Genomic DNA, 17,821 nt, shown 5'->3' on the forward strand with positions numbered 1-17,821 from the left:
ATATCCTGCCAGAAATAATGCGTATATTTACTCCAATTACTATATACAACCCTGCACTCCCTTTCTTGCAAGTTGCTTTTTCCATTTAAGAAATTATTTTGTGTCGCACATTAAAAGCATCTCATTCTTTCCCAACAGCTGTGCAGATACTATAAATGCATGTAGGCAATCCTCTGTTGAGGAGCTGGAGAGGGTTTCTACTCTTGCTATTATAAGAGATGCTTCAAAAACACTTGGAACATATGTCATTTCTGTAAGATAGATTCCTAGAGGCAGGGTCCCTGGCTTTTCAAATGATTTAGACTAAAAGTATCTGAAGAGCAGATTTCGTGGAGGAGGAATCTGTGTTGGTTGCTTCAGCCAAAAACCTGGAGACATTCTTGCGTCTTCTCCTTTTACAACCAGAGATCACTAAGTCTCGCTGATTCTACCTCCTCAGTAGCTCTCCTGGTCCATCCTCCCTCCCCACTCCTCACAGTTAACAGCCCACTTTAGGCCTTCGCTATTCCTCTGTGCCTGAAGTACTGTTCTCAAACCTGTTCTCCTGAGATAATAATTTGCTCAGATACTGCATGCTGCCTAATAAATCCATGACTAGGGCTAATGTCCATGGTTTACTGCACAAGGTTCACCTGAATCTGTTCCTGCACTGCCCCTCTCCAGCTGACCTCTCCTGTCTCACTCGTTCTGCTTTACAGTGTTGAACCGTCCACAGTTCCAGGCCTCCTTGTGTTTGCTCTCCCCCATCCTGGAGTGAATCTGCCTATCTCCCTCACTACACCTTTGTCCTGTGCGCTCCTCTTTCACAGTGATTGCCACTCTCTACCAAAACTGCTTCTTCCCAGTAGCCTACAACCACCATGGAAGTCTCTTTCTTTCTCTGTAGCTCCAAAGCCTATCACAGTACTTGCAGTTAGGGGGCGCACACTCAGTACAATTTTTTTTTTAACCCAATTCAATTAGATCTTGGGGAAAAGAAGTAGAATCATTCATTCATTCATTCATTCATTCAACAAATATTTATTGAGAGGCTATAAATTCAAGGTTATGTGTTAGGCAGTGGAATTACAACCAAGATAAGCCAGTGCCCACTTTTGGTGTAATGAAAGAACCAGAGTAATTTACACATGCATAATTCTAGCAGGTAAGGGCTACAGGTGGGTCCCAAGTCACAATTGTCTTGTGGGCATGGATGAGCAAAAGGTGGCATTTGGAGTAGATGAGGAATACTAGGAAAGACGTACTAGGAGAGACATTTGCAAAATAACTGCCTCAAATCGTGATGATACTCAAAGTGGGGCAGAGGACACGATTTCTGACTCCTGTTAACAGTCTGCTTCCTCCACTTCTTAAGCTGGAGAAACTTTTCTGGTAAACAAAGTCGAATAAATATACTGTCTTGGGCAAATACTAATGAAGTGAGATAACTTATATAAAGGTCAGAATCAGTACACTCCATTGGAGGGACGTAGGAACTGCCTTCTAAGTAAAGAAATGAGATAACCAAAACAAAACCTCTCAACCCTTGCTTGGGTGTTAAATGATTCATATTAGATTTAATCTTCCAACTCTTCTTTATCCTTCCTACCAAAGTTTGGGCAAACTACCAAAATACAGTGAGGACAGCAGTTTCTCTGGGAGTCAGAAGTGGATTGGGCCTAGGGAGCCATCACTCTGGTAGAGGAACTGTGGGTGTAAGCCAGGAACACTAATAATAAATAAATTGAGAGATAATATTTATGTAAAGTGCTTCGCAAAGTTCCTGACAAGTTACAAGAGCTCGGGAGTTAGTCAGTCGGCGATTCTAAGAACTCTGAGGACTTGGGGACTTATTTTGGCTCTTGCAACCAAAGGAATTGGAAAGTCAAGCTTTACTAAGTAGAGTTCAACCGGGAGTCGCGCTTTCAGCAGTGACGCAGTTTGACCTCTCAGGGCCACCGTCGCCGAGCATGCGTACATAAACGTGGCGGGACGTAAGTGTCATGGCGCGCTCCTTGTAAAGCCCGTGCAGTTTCCGGAAAAGCGGCGGGTAGATTTCCCCCACTTTGGAAAGGTGTGTTATTCCCTACTGAGGTCAGAATGTGACCTGCACCACTTCTGTGGCAGAGCCTCGTTTCCGCGGTTGTCGTGGTCGCGCCGATCGCTCTCAGTCTCTGCCACCAGCTGGGACCGGGGTCGGCGGGGATCGGGTCTTTGGCTGCAGCGGTGGCCGGCGCGTCTGGCCATCTAGATCCCGGGTCCGCAGTTGGCCTGCTTCATTTGTCCTCCCACTGTCTGCGTGGCTGATTCGTGGGCGACGGGACGTTCGCAGGTGTCCGGCTGACCCGCCGGGGACCGGAGTCGACACCCGGGCGCTCCCCCCGGAGCCCCAGCCCAGCCCGTCCGTTTCCTACGGTGAGACGGGGCCTCGCCAAACTGCAAGTCTGGCCTTGAACTTGGCGATCCTCCTGCCTCAGCCTCTGTCGCGGGGATGACAGGTGTGCGCCACTGATCTGGGCTTATCCTTAGTAAGGATTTGGACTCAGTCGGGCAGAGGGCCAGGTGCCGCCTGTTCACTTTGTGTCCTTTACTCCATACCCACCCACCCCCCAACCTCGGGACACGTCTCCTTGGTGTGATCTGGAAGGCGATCTGCATGCCTGGTCGGTACCTGCTTCCTGTGTGTAGTTGTGGGTTACTGCGACCGCCCGAGGTCTTGCAGCAGTGGGTAGCATCTTGTCAGAGGGCCAGATGTCGGCGGCTCGCAGGTAGGCAGGTGTCTGCACAGGCAGCCTCTGTAAGCAGCAAGCCAGGCGTGCAGCTTCATTAACCCCGCTGTACAGAAAGCCTTCCTAGGCAGCGTGATTCCTTTTAGGTAGTTTTGAAGAGTCCTTACAGTGGTTTTGTGAGCGTATTGAGGACTTGCATTTTCTAATCAGTTTTTATTTTCCAGACTCATCTTTCAAGAGGACTTGAGACTAATTGCAAATAATTAAGGTACTGATTTACTCTGAATCTTTTATGTTTGAGTGCCATATTGCACATTAGCAGTGCAGAAAGGTAGCCCAATTTCTTAGTAATTTACCGTCATTTCATGAAAACACAATGATTTCTATATCACTAAGTCCAGGGACATTTTCATTTATTTTACTCTTTCATTTTTATTCAACAGTGTTGACCATATTCACCTCCTTCACACGTTCTCTTCTTTTGCCATCTGTGGCATGCTTACCTTCTTTGGTAGCTGCTGCTTGGTTTCTCTTATAGGCTCATTTTGCTCTGCTTGACAGTGAAATTTGGAGTTCCTTGAGGTTTGTTTCCGTACCCCTTCTACCTCTGTTTTTCTCTCTGGGTGATCTTACTCAAGTGTTGACAATATTGTTAATCTGTTCATTTTATTCCAAGTGGTTGATCATTGTGGTTTTAATTTGCCTAGTGGCTAACAGGATTACCATATTTTCATGTGTTTATCAGCCATTTGTGTATCTTTTTTTTGGGGGAAATGTCTGCTCAGATCCTTCGCCTATAATTTATTTTGGGTAGTTTATAATTTGGGTTGTTTGGCGATCCTCCTGCTTCATCCTCTGTCGATGGGATGGCAGGTGTGCACCACTGATCTGGGCTTATCCTTAGAAAGGATTTGCCTGAAATCGGGCAGGGGGCCAGGTGCTGCCTGTTCACTTTGTGTTCTCCTCTACTCCATAAAATCCCTCCCTGAACCTCGGGACACGTCTTGGGCTTAGTTGTTGGTAATTTTCTTTTTGTCTTTTTTATTGGTGCTGGGGATTAAACACAAGTTGTTGCTAATTTTCAAAAGCTACTCAGGTGGCTAGAATGAACACTCAAAGGGCTTCTACCATTGCTGAAGGAGAGCTGTGTGGGGTTTTTTTTTTGGTACCAGGGATTGAACCTGGGGTGCTTAGCCACTGAGAAACGTCCTCAGCCTATTTTTATATTTTAAATAGTTAGAGACAGTTTTTTACCGAGTTGCTTAGAGCCTCTCTAAGTTGCTGAGGCTGGCTTTGAACTCAAGATCCCCCTGCCTCAGCCTCCTAAGCAGCTAGGATTATGGGAGTGTGCCTGCCTTGATGTGGTTCTCAGTTAGGGATGATTAGGGGCAGCATCTGGGAGGGATTTTTTTTTTTTTCCACGTGGGATGATTAGGAGCAGCATCTGGGAGGGATTTTTTTTTTCCACGTGCTGGGAATTCATCCCCGGGCCTCCAGTGTGCTGAGCCTGGGTGGCCGCTGAGCTCCACCCCCAGCCTTACCTGGGCGGCTTTTAAGTTCTTGTGCCTCTCGTCTTGGAGATTCTGAGTCAGACCGGAGCCTGGGTGTGTGATGTTCTGAAGGCTCCGTAATAACTCTCTCGGTAAGTGAACGCTGTTCTAGGATAGTGTCTGTTGTCAGTATTTCTCCTTTTCACTGACTGACTTTATTCCCTTTATCAGACTTGATTGCCTCTGCCTTTGAGAAAAAAATTTCGTATGATTCTGTTGCCTTATTTGAATGTTGTCTTCCTTTCCTTTTATACCCAAACTTTCATTTTTGTTACTTATTAAAATTTTTCTTGAGGGCTTAATTCCTTCTATCAGTTTGTTTGAGGTAGAAACTTCCACTTACTCATAGTGATGAAAGAGATTGTGTATGTGTTCATGATATGCAGCCAGGTTTAGGAACCTCTACGTCACATTATAGTCATCTCCTTTGTCCCCAGCTAGAGGGAATTTCGGAAATAGAATTGCTGGGTCAAAAGATACACAAGTTTCAAACTTTCAAATGGATTGCTGAGTTGCCCTGCAGTCCCTTTGAAACCCATTTTATACATGTTTTCAGGTAAAGGCCTTTTGTCAGTGTAATCTGTGAAGTGGAGGAAAAATATCAAGTATTGAAACAATCAGCATTTAGTTCGGTTGTATATACTTTCCCATTTTTACTAGCTGTTTTTTTTTTTTCTTGTGATCTGGGAACCTGGTCTGAGACTTCCTATTCCTGAGCTATATCCTTGGCCCCTCTTATATTTTGAGATGGGGTCTTACCAAGTTGCCTAGGCCGGCTTGGAACTTGCAATCCTCCTGCCTCAACTTCCCAAGTTTTGGGGAATTACAGGTGTCCACCCATGTGTCCCGCTGTCTGTATTTAAGTGAATCGCCTGTTTTGCCTTTTCCCATTTTCTGGCACGTGTTGCCCCTTGGTGATACATTAGATTCTTGCATTGTTCTTGCTGGTGAGGCCAAGCCATAGGGGAAGAGCATGGTATTTCGAGGAAGCCTGCCTTCTGATTTTAGCTCCACTCTGGACTCCAGTTCTGGAACGTCAGGAGCTTAGCAATACTCCCTGCTTCCCTAAGTCTGTAATGGCGTGGCGTGTCTCCTGCAGTAGAGTCCTTCCACTCCTCTTTCCATTCTGTTTCCCTTCGGTGGATCTGTACACAGTTGTGTATGGATGTAAACATTGTGTACTTTTTACAAGTAAACATTGTGTACTTTTTGCAAAAGTATTGCTTTTAATTTATCATTTGGTTATTCGTGGTCCTTCAGTAGTTCTCAGAAACTCTGAAAGGCATGACTTTGCCCTCTATTTAAGCAAGCTTGGTAGTCAGGTAATGACTGTTGCATGCTGCTGTGTGCTCAGCGTCCTTAGGTGTTGGAGAGAGTGGTGGAAAAGAGGCGACACCTGTGTCTATGGAACGTGAGCTGTAATGAGACACGAGGCCTGTGGAAGGTGTTGGTGAGTGCCGTGAAGAAGCATGGCGCAACAAGCGGGGGTGGGGGTGTGAGGACGCCTGGGCGGTGCAGGTGTTTAGGAAGGCAGCCAGTGAAGGCCGAGGAGGTATCAGCGATAGAGAAGCGGGCAGCAAGCCATGCAGGGACCCGGGGGCTGAATGTCCAGGGGAGGGAGGACACGTGTGAAGGCCTTGGAGTCGGAGGAGTTTGGCTTAACTCAGAATACCCAAGCCGGGCGTGGTGGCTCACGCCTGTCCTCCCAGCAACTTGGGAGGCTGAGGCAGGAGGATTATGTGTTCAAAGCCAGCCTCAGCAGATTAACGAGGCACCTAGCAACTTGGCAAGACGCTGTCCCTAAATTAAAAGGCTTGGGAAGCGCCCCTGGGTTCAATCTCCAGGACCTCCCCCAAAATTTGAAATAGTGGGAGGTGGAAGAGGGAGGTAGCTAGCTCCATATCTTGTAAAAAACTGTTGTCTACACTAAAATATTTAGAACCTGGTGCTGGATATAGTTGCAGGCTCCTGAGATAAAGCTGTGAACAAAGTGTGCAAAAGCCCTTACCCCCACGAGTAAATATTCTAGAACAAAGAGGCAGCAAAAGCACGTAAGCAGGTGATGAAGTATGTGGTTAAAGAAAGGATTGGGAGGGATGGGAATTTGGCAAGGGTTGCTTGCAAAGGCCTCACTGGTGACGTTTGAGCAAGTACCTGAAGGGCTGGAGTGAATGGCTGTGGAGGAAGAGCCCTCCAGGCAGGAGCGACTGTGACAGGGCTCTGATCACAGGTGGATTCTGAATATACTTAAAGGTAACACCAATAGGATTTTGCTGGTGGATTGGACTTGGGGTGAGGGAAAGGAAGGAGTCGGATAATCATATTGGTATGAGGAGGTTGGGGCCGTTTGGGGTAGGGGAAGCTGGGAGAGTCAAAGTTCTGGCTGAGTGTTGAACTTTGAAATGGCTGATAGACATTCAGGCAGGGATGTCCAGCAGGCAGTCAGACATCTGAGTCGGAAGAGCGGGCTGTTATATAAGCACACAGTTGGTATTTCAAGGCCACAGGACGGGGTGAGATCACCAGGGAGTGCCTGTAAACAGAGAAGAGCTCCTGTCAGGGAGCCATGGGCTTCCCAGTGGGGAGAGGGACTGAGCCAGCAAGCCCCTGGAGGAGGAGAATGAGGAAAGGGCATCCTGGGGCCGTGGAGAAGAGTGCTTTGAGGTGAGAGTGGTCGGCATTGCAGATGCCACAAATGGCGTCTCATCAGACGGCTGAGTGTTGGTCATGGTCTGTATCATTGGAGGGTTTCCTGAGGGCTGTTTTGGTGGAGTGGTGGGTGTAAAAGTCTGGCTGGTGAGAATGGGAGGGGGAAATTGGAGACAGTAAATACAGGGAGCTTCTCTTTAAAGGTGAGCTGAGAGGAAGAGTGGCTTCATGAGAGGGATTTATTGTCTTTTAAATGAGAGAAGTAGTAGAAACAGTGTCTCTCGCTAGATCTTGATTCCATGGAGGCCATCAGTGATGGGGAAGAGGGAGCACGGCTGGAGTCCAGGCTGACCTAGAGAGTAGAAGGATTGCCTTCAGGAGTAGCGGTTGGAAGGGAGAGTGCTGGGGTGAAGAGACTGTGTCCCAGTAAAGGCAGGAGGCCACCGTCTGGGCAGGGGATGGAGGGGCTGCGCCAGTCGGGCCTGCTGTTTCAGTGCCATCTTTCCATCTAAGGAGATCTGTAAGAAAGGAAATCTTAGAAAATTCCTAAGATAATGAGTTTGAAGTTTCCTGACTGCAGCTCTTCACAGTTCTTAATCAGTACACAGTGCATATAAAAGGAGGCAGAATTTCCCAAATTCTGCTGAAGACTTTTTTCCCTCAGAGTTACTTCAAGAGTAACTTGGTAAAGACTAACTGGTGACTGGGGTTATGGTCAGGAGAAGAGCACTCCTCTAGCATGCATGAGGCACTGGGTTCGATCTTTAGCCCACATTAAGATAAAGGTATTGTGTCCGTCTTCAACTAAAAAATATTAAATAAAAAAGCCTGAAACTTGGTTCATTTCACTTTACCTGGGCTGTACCTGGGCTCTTGTCTGCAAGACCAGGAAGCCCAACTCAAACTAATTTAAGCCCCAGGGAATTTAGTGGCTCACGTGGTTGGGCAGAAGTGGGCTGCACCAGGGTTCAAGCACTGGTTGGGTCCAGGTGCTTAAATGGCATCAGTACGGCTGTTTCTCTCCCTTGCTCCTATTTGGTTTTGTTCCTTCTCGAGGCTTCCTCCTTGTGACAGGCAAGATGGCCCCTGGGATCCTAGAGTTGACATCCTTCCCATTTAGTCACTTGAAGGAGTAGAGAAGCCATCTTTTCTATTAGCTGTGGCTCAGAAGACCTTGCAGTCCTTTCTGGTTGGCTGGGCTTGTCCTGACCAAGCCTGAGCCGATCACTGTGGCCAAGGAGACAGGTGACTGTCAGAGTGGGGTTTGGGTCCTGTGCTTTGTTCTTGCTTTAGGGAAGGAGAGGGCTGGGATTGACAGTCCTACTTTGACCATGGATTATATATGTCGATTACATCCAGGCCTAACGGTGGACATTTGGGTTATTTCTTACTAACAATAAAACTAGATGAGTTTCAAACACTCGTTTGTCTGATGGGCAGCACATAATTTGTGGTAAAGAACACTTTACAAAGGGCACAAAATGAGCCTGGCTGGAAGCCACTGTTGAGTGATATGAATGGAAAGATGGGAATCTGGTGTGAAGAGAAGGGACCTTCATCAGGAAGGCTTGAGGCACCTGAGAACACAGGTTCTGGATGCTGGTCCAGTGACACTGCTGAGAACAGGTCAGCAGGCGGTGGGTGGGCGTGGACGCATCCAGATTGGGAGCCCTTGTCTTCTGTGGGCAGATTAGCCCCTCTGCTTCCACTTGCTCACCATAGAGGGAGACTAGTGCTGCCGTGTGCCTCCTGGGCTGTCTGCTGCGCTGACCCTGTGAAGGGCTCCAGACTCGCATTTCAGTCTGGTCTACACTGACAACTGTGGGCCTCATTGTTGGTTGGTTCGGAAGTCGGGGTCCCTGCCTGGCCTTCTGTGACTCTACTCTCGTGGGGCATGTCAGGGCATCTTGTAGGGGGGAAGTCGGCTCCCCACTTGACCCTATGACTGCCTGCGGGTGGGACTACAGTGCGTGTGTGGGGCTGAGGCGGGAGGAGAGCGGCGATTATCCAAGCTTCCCGTTCCTGATGGGAGGCCGACTTGTTGGACCTGCGTTGTCTGCACCTGTGGGCATCCTGGACTGCTGGCTGCTTCGGCCCGAGTTTGGATATAGGAGGCAAAAGGGAACCCAAAGAACTCGCTGACCTTTTCCTGGGTTCTGAGGTCTTTAGCCTTCTTTCTCCTTTCATGTTTTCTTTTATGTATGATTCCAAAGTTGTGCTTTGTGTGAGGAATGTGTGTCTACCTGGAAGCTGTGTCCACATCTTCTTTAATTCTGAAAAATTTGGTATTCATTATATCGGGTATCATGATATAATGAATACCAAATAGCTGTTGTTGGGCTGCAGGTGTAGTTTTGTGGCAGAGTGATTGCCTAGCATGTGGAGGGTCCTGGGTTCCATCCTCAGCACCACAGAAGAATAAATAAATGAAATAAAGGTATAAAAAGTACAATAACATTTAACAGAAGAAACCTACCTATTTTCTAGTTTTAAGAGTTGTAAATGTTTTTAATCTTTTATTTTTTTGGTACCAGGGATTGAACCCAGGGGCACTTAACTACTTGAGCCACATCCTCAGCCCTTTTTTCTGTTTGATACAAGGCCTCACCAAGTTGCTTAGAGTCTCACTAAGCTTCTGGGGCTGGCTTTGAACTTGTGATCCTCCTTCCTCAGCCTCCTGCTGGGATTACAGGCATATGCCAATACCCCTGGCTAATCTGTTTGTTTGTTTTAACCACCCTGAGGAAAATCTGAGGTGGATATATATATATATATAAAAAATATAGTTGTAGATGGACACAATACAACACAATTTTACGTGATTCTGAGGGTTGAACCTGGTGCCTCTGCTGTGCTAAGCAAGTGCTCTACCACTGAGCCACCACCCCAGCCTCCTCCTGAGATGTTTTAAAATAAATTATAAACATGGTATTTCACCTTGAAGTGTTCAATATGTATCAATAAAAATAGTTTGAGGGCTGGGGTTGTGGCTCAGCGGTAGAGCACTCGCCTAGCACGTGCAAGACCCTAGGTTCGATCCTCAGCACTGCATAAAAATAAGTAAAATAAAGATATTGTACCCAACTATAACTAAAGAGAAAATAGTTTTGAACATAAGAACAATAATGATTTATAATAATATCCTCATCTAATATCTAGCTCATGTTCTGATTTTTTAATTAGTTCCCAAAGTTTATCATAGTTGGATAAAATAAGAACATGAGTTGCATTAGTTGTTAGACCTTTTTTTAAAAAATTAGAGGAATGATTTCTTAGCTGACCCAGGTCAGTGAGAAACTTCCATGGAACTCAATTCAAAGAAATTTTTTATATTTAAAAATCATTCTTCACCTTGAAAGACAGTGGCCTTCCTCATCGCCTTTCATGCAGTCATAATTTCTGTAGACACCTGCATGTGCCTGTCTTAGCCACAGTCGCCATAGGGACTGGCAACCCCCAGGGACACAACATGAAGCTGCCGAGGCTTGGCCTGAAGGCCACTGAGTTTTTCCAACCCTGGAGGCCATGGTAGTTATTGTCAACAATGGTCACCTTCCTAAGCTGGTGGAGGTCTTGAGCTTTTAAATCTTTTAAATCTCCTTTTATCTTTTTTTGTTGTGGGGGTGGGGGAGGTGGTACCAAGCACTGGACCACTGAGCCACATCCCCAGCTCTGTTTTGTGTTTTATTTAGAGACGGTCTTGCTCAGTTGCTTGGCCCCTCGATTTTGTTGAGGCTGGCTTTGAGCTCTGTAATCTTCCTTTCTCACCTTCTGAGCTGCTGGGATTATGGGCACTTACCGCCATGCCTGGCTCCTTTCCTTTAATCTTGAAGATGTCCTGCCTTACTTTTTTCCCCATGGAGTTGCTTTGTTTGAGGAAATAGTTCTGTTGAATCTTGGAATGTCCCATTATCAGTGTGACTTCTGATCGTCTCCTTGTGTTGATCCCCTGCATTTTCTCTAAACTTGAAATTGACTTAACAGGCTTGATTAGTTTGCTGAAAAATTTTTTATAGGTGATGTCGTGTTAAGTAGATTTCATAAGCTTGTGCTGTTTATGACTTTGTGATAGAAAAGATGCCTTCTGCATCCTGTGATACCCTGCTGGATGACATAGAAGACATTGTGTCCCAGGAAGATTCAAAGCCACAAGACAGACATTCTTCAAGAAGGCAGGTTGTTCCGAAAGTGCGAAGGCGCAATACCCAGATGTTCTCGGAAGAGAACGGCCCGCCAAGTGACAGGTAAGCTTTCCTGGAAATGTGTGCAGCTTAATTTCTGGCAAGATGCTGGCAGGACTAGTCTGTGTGATCTGCATAGGGTTTCTTTTTTGGGCTCTTTGGACTTTTGGTAGAAACATGAGGGTCCCCCCACCCCCACCCCCCATTTCAGTGGCTTTGAATTTGGCAAGGCAAGGTGATTGATTAAAGAAAAGGATGTCCAGTTGGATGTTCTTGGAAGGCAGGGCCCAGAACAATAGAAACCTCTTTCACTGCAATTGGTATGTAATTCTGTGGTACTTGTAAATTAAAATTTTTATTGAGATTTGTGATTCTTATGAGGTGTTTTGGATCTTTGATAGTGAATACTTACAGACCAGCTTAAGGCATTGGGCACAAGAGTTATTACCATTTCCACTGTTACGGTGGGACCGTGGTCAGTAAGATTCTAATGCAACATTGCCAAGAAGGATTGCCAAATTGTAAGATTTTAAGGAGCTCTATAATTGTTCAGCGTATTGTTGAGAGAGTTTTAATATAGTTGATTATTTTTGTCTGGAACATTAAGCTTTTAAGCAATTTTTAAATTTATAAATTCTATTTTATGACTGAAGTTTATAATATTTGTCCTGAACACATCCTTAAGGTAGTTTCTTTTTACCTGAAATTATTAAAGTAACATAAGTTCTTTTTTTCCTTTCTAAAAATATTACATTTTAAACTCTATTTTTATAGATGGAGTACTTTTTAAAAACTGCACTATGGGGGATTGAACCTGGGGCATTCTACCACTGAGCTGCATTCTACCCTGTCCCTTTTTATTCTTAATTTTGAGACAGGGTTTTCTTAAATTGTCCAGGCTGGCCTTGAACCTGTACTCCTCAGCCTCCAAGTCGCTGGGGATTATGGGTGTGTGCCAGCACACCTAGATGGAATACTTTTAATAATGGTGTAGGGTGACAGTTTTTAATTTTGATTAAATTGTTCATTTTTAAAATAGATAATGATTGCAGCTAATATGTAGGAGTCTGAAAAGATATTATTTCATTTGCTATTGCTGCTAGATTCAGTTTCTGTGCTGTTATTGTGTGTATTTTTTTTAGAAGTTAAATTAATGGTAGTATGGTCAGTAGTAGGATTTAAAAGCACAATTCAGGGGGCTGGGGTTGTGGCTCAGAGGTAGAGCACTCGCCTAGCATGCTTGAGCCACTAGGTTTGATCCTCAGCACCACACAAAAATAAAATGAAGGTATGTCCACATACAACTAAAAAATAATGATTAAAAAAAGGATACAGATCAGAGGGGCTGGGGTTGTGGCTCAGTGGTAGAGTGCTCGCCTAGCATGCGTGAGGCCCTGGGTTCGACTCTTAGCACCACATATAAATACATGAATAAAATGAAAGGTCCATCAACATCTAAAAGATATTAAAAAAAAATTCAAACACTTTTTTTTTTTTTAACGTAGAGATTCTTGAACTTTTGTGGTTGGTTTATCTTGATTAGTCGTCTTGTAACAGGTTTTTAATTGGTGCATTTAATGAACAGCCAGTGAATTAATTGTAGTTTGCTTTTTTGTGTAATATGCTCTGAAATCATCCATTGCCTTTTTTTAAAAACACTTAATGAGACTGCTTATTTATTTTTTTAAAACAGCACTATTCCAGGCATACAGAAAATTTGGATACGAACATGGGGTTGCTCACATAATAATTCAGATGGAGAATATATGGCTGGACAGCTAGCTGCTTATGGCTATAAAATTACAGGTAATGTGTTCTGTAATGTATTAAAAGTCTGTTACAGGTTTGAAAGAGTCTGGTTGCAGCAATCGACAGGTATTTTCGCATAACGTAATGATTTTAAGGCAAAATAATGATAGCTACTATACCTAGAAAACTAAGGATCTTTAAAGTTACTTTAAAATATATACATTTATTTTGAAGTAAGTTTAGAATTTGAGAAGTAGCAAGCTGCAGAGAGCTCCCGTGTGCCCTTCACCCACCTTCTCTTAGTGTTGCCACCTTACATAACTGTTATGTAATTAATAAACTAGGACATTAACACTCGTGCAGTACTCTTCTCTAAACTGCACAGCCTTTTAGAGTCTTACCAGTTTTTCCTTTAACTACTTTTTCTGTTCCAGGGTCTAGTTCAGGTCCCACCTTACATTATTGTCATGTCTCCTTGGTCTTTTGAATCTGTGACAGTTTCTCCATTTTTGTTTTTCCTCTTCTTTCATTGCCTTGACACTTCTAAGGTAACTGACCTATTATTTAGTAGAGTGTTCCGAGTTTGTCTGATTCCTTGTGATTAGGACAAAATAAAAAGATCTGGGGATGTAGGTCAGTGGTAGAGTGTGCCTGGCTGGGGGCTGGGTTCAATCCCCATTACTGTCAAACAAAACAACAAAACCCCAAAAACAAAAACAAAAAAAATATTGTATTCATTAGTAGTTTTTACTCTGGGCATGCCTTAACACATTCCAATGGTATGGTTTTATTATTAAGAAAATAGCCTTTAAGATAATTTCCTAATACATTAAAAAGATATCACATGTTGACTTAATATATTTTGATTTAAATTTAGTCCATTTGTTTGGTCTGATGATGGCTGTCTTCTGTATAAAAGAACAGTCCTCATATGTTTAAGAATGTTAATCTTTGCTTTGCACACATAATTTTGATTTTTTATTTGGGAATATTTAAAAAGTTGTTTGAATATAAAATTTTCTTTTTTGCTGATGAGTATGTTACTCTTACATACTTGCATTATCTGCATTGTTTGTGATAATCATACTGTTGACTGTGCCTGCTGCAGATGCTCACAGTCCGTCTTTCCTTCTGAGGTGGCTGATGTGTAACAGACTGCAGGACTGCTTCCTCCACTGGTCCAGGTGCTCGAGGCCTAGGAAATACAAACCAGATCGCTTCTGTTAGGAACTTGGAATGAAATCTTATTTTTTTTTTTTTTGTGGTGGAACTTAGAATTGAACTCGAACTTGCTCATTCTAGGCATTGAGCTCCACCACAGCTCTCTGTAGATCTGCTATTTAGATAAATGAGTTCTGGATTACCTATGTCTGTGTTGGTTTCATTATTATGGAGTAGTAAGAGTTTATAGAAATTAATAATTTGTCTTTGTTAATAAAATGTGGACCTAAAATAGCAAATGTGTAATTGATATGCATAATCTACATTTTGTACCTATTTATAACGTATACAGAGATTATTGAAAAGAATACACAGAAAATTAAATCAAAATTAGCTCTCAATTACCAGTTACAGATCTTTGCACTATTTTGCAAAGAACAGTTGTGTGGGTAGTTACTTGAAGTTGCTTTTACTGTGAGTTGAGAATAATTCATAGTAAAACTTCATAAAGGCTCAGGGAAGTTGGCTGTTATTTTCGAACTTTTTGGTTTTGAAGAAAAAGCTGGTTCATATCTTTTGGATTAAGTATTAGAAAACAGTGCTTGCTTACCTCTCATCTCAAAGAATGAAACTTAGAGGAGAAATGATATTAGTCCCTAAAACTCAGGATATTGTGGATGCATGGAAACATGATAAAATTAGAATCATGAGAAGTAGTAAAACTTCCCCTGCAGATAGTATTGCTTTTTTAAGAAGTATGCTCTGAATGCACACATTCCAGGAATGTATTCTTCAAGTAAACCACTTTTGTGGGTGCCACTGTTTTCCCTGTAATGCTTTGGTTATTGCTTTTGAATTTTTCCTTTGGAGATACTGGCAAATTATTTTTGGTGTGGTCATTGGTGGCAAATTTCATATTTTGAGAGTATATTTAGTGTTAACAGTAGTCAGGTCAGAGGCCAGATCTGGTGAGTGAGGTATGTGATGTGTTGAACAACATTACTTTAAAGAATTTGTCACCAGTCCCTAACCCAGTAGTGAAATAAAGGCTCAGTCTTCCAAGGTGACTACTTCAGGGATCACTCTCATTTGGATATGGCTGTGGTAGATACAGCTGTGTTAGGTGTAGTTTTTAGTTACCTGCTGTGAATGATAGTACTCGTATTTGGTTAGTGGGGGGGAAAAAGTCCATCTCAAGGACACTGAGGCCCTACCTCATAAACAAGAGAATAACGTGTGCAATGCATATGAAATATTTGTGGACAAGCTTAGCTAAGTCAGAATTGTTCATTTTGGAATCCCTTCATTCCAGAAAACAATCATTTTAAATTGCTGGCTGTTAAAATTCTTGATAGTTTTTTTGTACAAGTTGTATATAGTTCATTCATTCAGTAAATGTTCTCTGAACCTGTCACATGTCACAGGTCTAGGAGGTGTAGAGATGTGAAATGAACTAGCCGTGGATTCTAGTAGACAAGTTTATTTGGTTTTTGGCAAAGGAAAAGCCTCAGATTCCATGTCAAATCTAGAAATTATTTTAGTAAATCTCGGGCTCATAATTATTTTTCCATTGTACAGTATGGTAGCAGGACCTACTGTTTTAAAGGCATTTTTATGACCTGTATCTTCTGAATACTTTGCAATGATGTCAAGTGAGAATGTAGCATCTTGTGTTTTTGAATTAAGGAAAATTTCTCTTCATAAACAAGTAAATACTAGTTTATTGGGTATAGAAGTTACTAAAATTGAGTGGTTTAATATAGCATGTTCTTTAGTTCGGACCATTTAACTTGAGGTACCATTAAATTTTTTTAACTGAGGTCAGTGGGATATCTGTATGGAAAAGTCTGCACAAGAAAAACATCCAAGAACCACACTAGTCATCAGAATTTGAAGGATGTTAGAGCAATCCTTTTGTGTTTAGAGAAATCATGCTTGTTGCACATAAAGTAGGAGTGTAGGTAGTTTTTAAAAAGTGACAGATTTTGCCTCCTTATGTCAGTATTCTTTAAGAGCTGGCAACCTTGACATTTCAGACTAATCATTTTTTTTGAGTACTCTCCCGTACTTTTTTTTTTTTAAGTACTGGGGGCACTCGACCACTGAGTCACATCCCCAGCCCTATTTTGTATTTTAGAGATAGGGTCTCGCCGAGTTGCATAGTGCTTTGCTGTTGTTGAGGCTGGCTTTGAACTCGGGATACTCCTGCCTCAGCCTCCTGAGCTGCTGGGATTATAGGTGTGTGCCACCACGCCCAGTCTCACACTAATATGTTGAGTTTACCTTTATGATAAAATACAGTGATAAGTTAATTTTGTGGAAAGTGAGAAAGCAGTAGACTCCAGCTTCTAAAATGCAACTAATTGAGAAGCTTAAGGCATGTTATGCTTATCTTGGGCAGAGCAGTTCTCAGTGGGGCAGGATTTTTGTATACATTCCTAGGAGGGACATTGATTTGGTTGTAAGGCAGCGTGTGTTGGGCATTACTGTGTATTGCAGGAATCGGCTGACATAACTGGCATGAGGTACCTCAGTTTTAGAGTGAGATGGAGATTGGAGAAGATGGTGGACTGTGCCACTTCACCCAGCTAGCACATGCTTGAGCTGACACTGGACACAGGTGTGTCTGCCTATACAGCCTCACTTCTTGTGTTAGCCACCTTGTCTTTGTGCAAAAGACGGAAATCTGTCAATAGTAACAGCTTTTATCAGAGTAATTTTTGCTGCCCAACATTTTTGAGATTTTGTCCTTCCTGAGAGCCTTACATGTGACCCTTTATTAGAAGGCTTTCAGTCCTGGGAGGGGAAATGGGGGTAGATACTATTGTATTTGCACCACAGGAGCATGCTCATATTACTCTCATTGCCGAGTTAGGAGTTGGAAGTGAGTTTTTTAGTGAAAGGTAGTGTCAGCTGAGAGCTGCCTGGTCCATCCCCACCTCCTTAATAAAAATACAAAGTCATCACCAGTGGAAAAATACATGGAAAAACCTTGAATTTTTTTTTTTTTTAATTCTTCTTGAACCTTTTGTGGAAATCAGTGGGAATAAAACCATTGGCTTATCTTAGTACAGGGCTGTTAACTTGCTCTTTAAACTTCTTTTCCTTTATCTTCACCATGATTATATTGAATCATGTCATACAGTCTGAAAAATACTCCTGTATCTTGAAAGTTTTATGTATCATGCTCTTGAGGATAAAGGCCCAACTTTGTTGTCTTAAAAAAAGTTATTTAAAAATATCCTGACATTTTGGGTTTTGATTTCATATTATACCATATGTAATAGTAACGAGTGTTGATAATGAGCTATTTAGTTTTGTGTTGAATAGTATACTAAAAAAAAGGGGGGGCTGAGGTCATGGCTCAGTGGTAGAGTGCTTGCCTAGCATGCGTGAGGCACTAGGTTCAATCCTTGGCACCACATAAAAGAATAAATGAATAAAACAAACAAAAATAAGCTAGGGTACATTTGCAGAATTTCTTTTGGAGGTCAAAGATGATGCCTTATAAGATTCTGAGATCCATCTGGTATTATAGAAGAAATAAATTATACTCTGATCATGTGCAGAGTGTCTGAAATAGTCAGCTTATAGATGTAGTTGAATCTTAGCATTATTAAAAAATAAAGTTTTTATTGGGAATTATAATCGTGCGTAACAGGCTTCCTCGTGGTACATTCTCACCTGCCCGGAGTATAATTTGGTTTCCTCTTTACCCTTGTACCTGACCCTTCCTTCCCCCTGATTCCTGTTTTCTATACCTCAGTGGTCTCCCTTCCCTTTTCATGAGATTCTTTTTTTCCCTCTTTTTTTTTTTTTTTTT

At 42.8% G+C, this 17,821-nt stretch overlaps 1 protein-coding gene across 8 annotated transcripts in view; it reads left to right on the forward strand.

Moving 5' to 3' along the window:
- The first annotated feature begins 1,953 nt into the window (after positions 1–1,953).
- The window catches only part of Cdkal1 (CDK5 regulatory subunit associated protein 1 like 1), a 551,843-nt gene continuing 535,975 nt past the window's right edge, over positions 1,954–17,821 (forward strand). Inside the window, exons 1-4 of one of the 8 annotated variants that reach the window (XM_048799852.1) lie at positions 1,954–2,053; positions 2,933–2,976; positions 10,985–11,151; positions 12,782–12,894. In XM_048799852.1, the coding sequence (XP_048655809.1) occupies positions 10,985–11,151; positions 12,782–12,894 (280 nt within the window). In that variant the 5' untranslated portion in view covers positions 1,954–2,053; positions 2,933–2,976. The other 7 variants (XM_015494064.2, XM_048799849.1, XM_048799854.1 and 4 more) reach the window with 7 other exon arrangements.

Source organism: Marmota marmota, unplaced genomic scaffold (genome assembly GCF_001458135.2).
Source record: "Marmota marmota marmota unplaced genomic scaffold, marMar, whole genome shotgun sequence".
NCBI classification, from domain to species: Eukaryota; Metazoa; Chordata; class Mammalia; order Rodentia; family Sciuridae; genus Marmota; species Marmota marmota.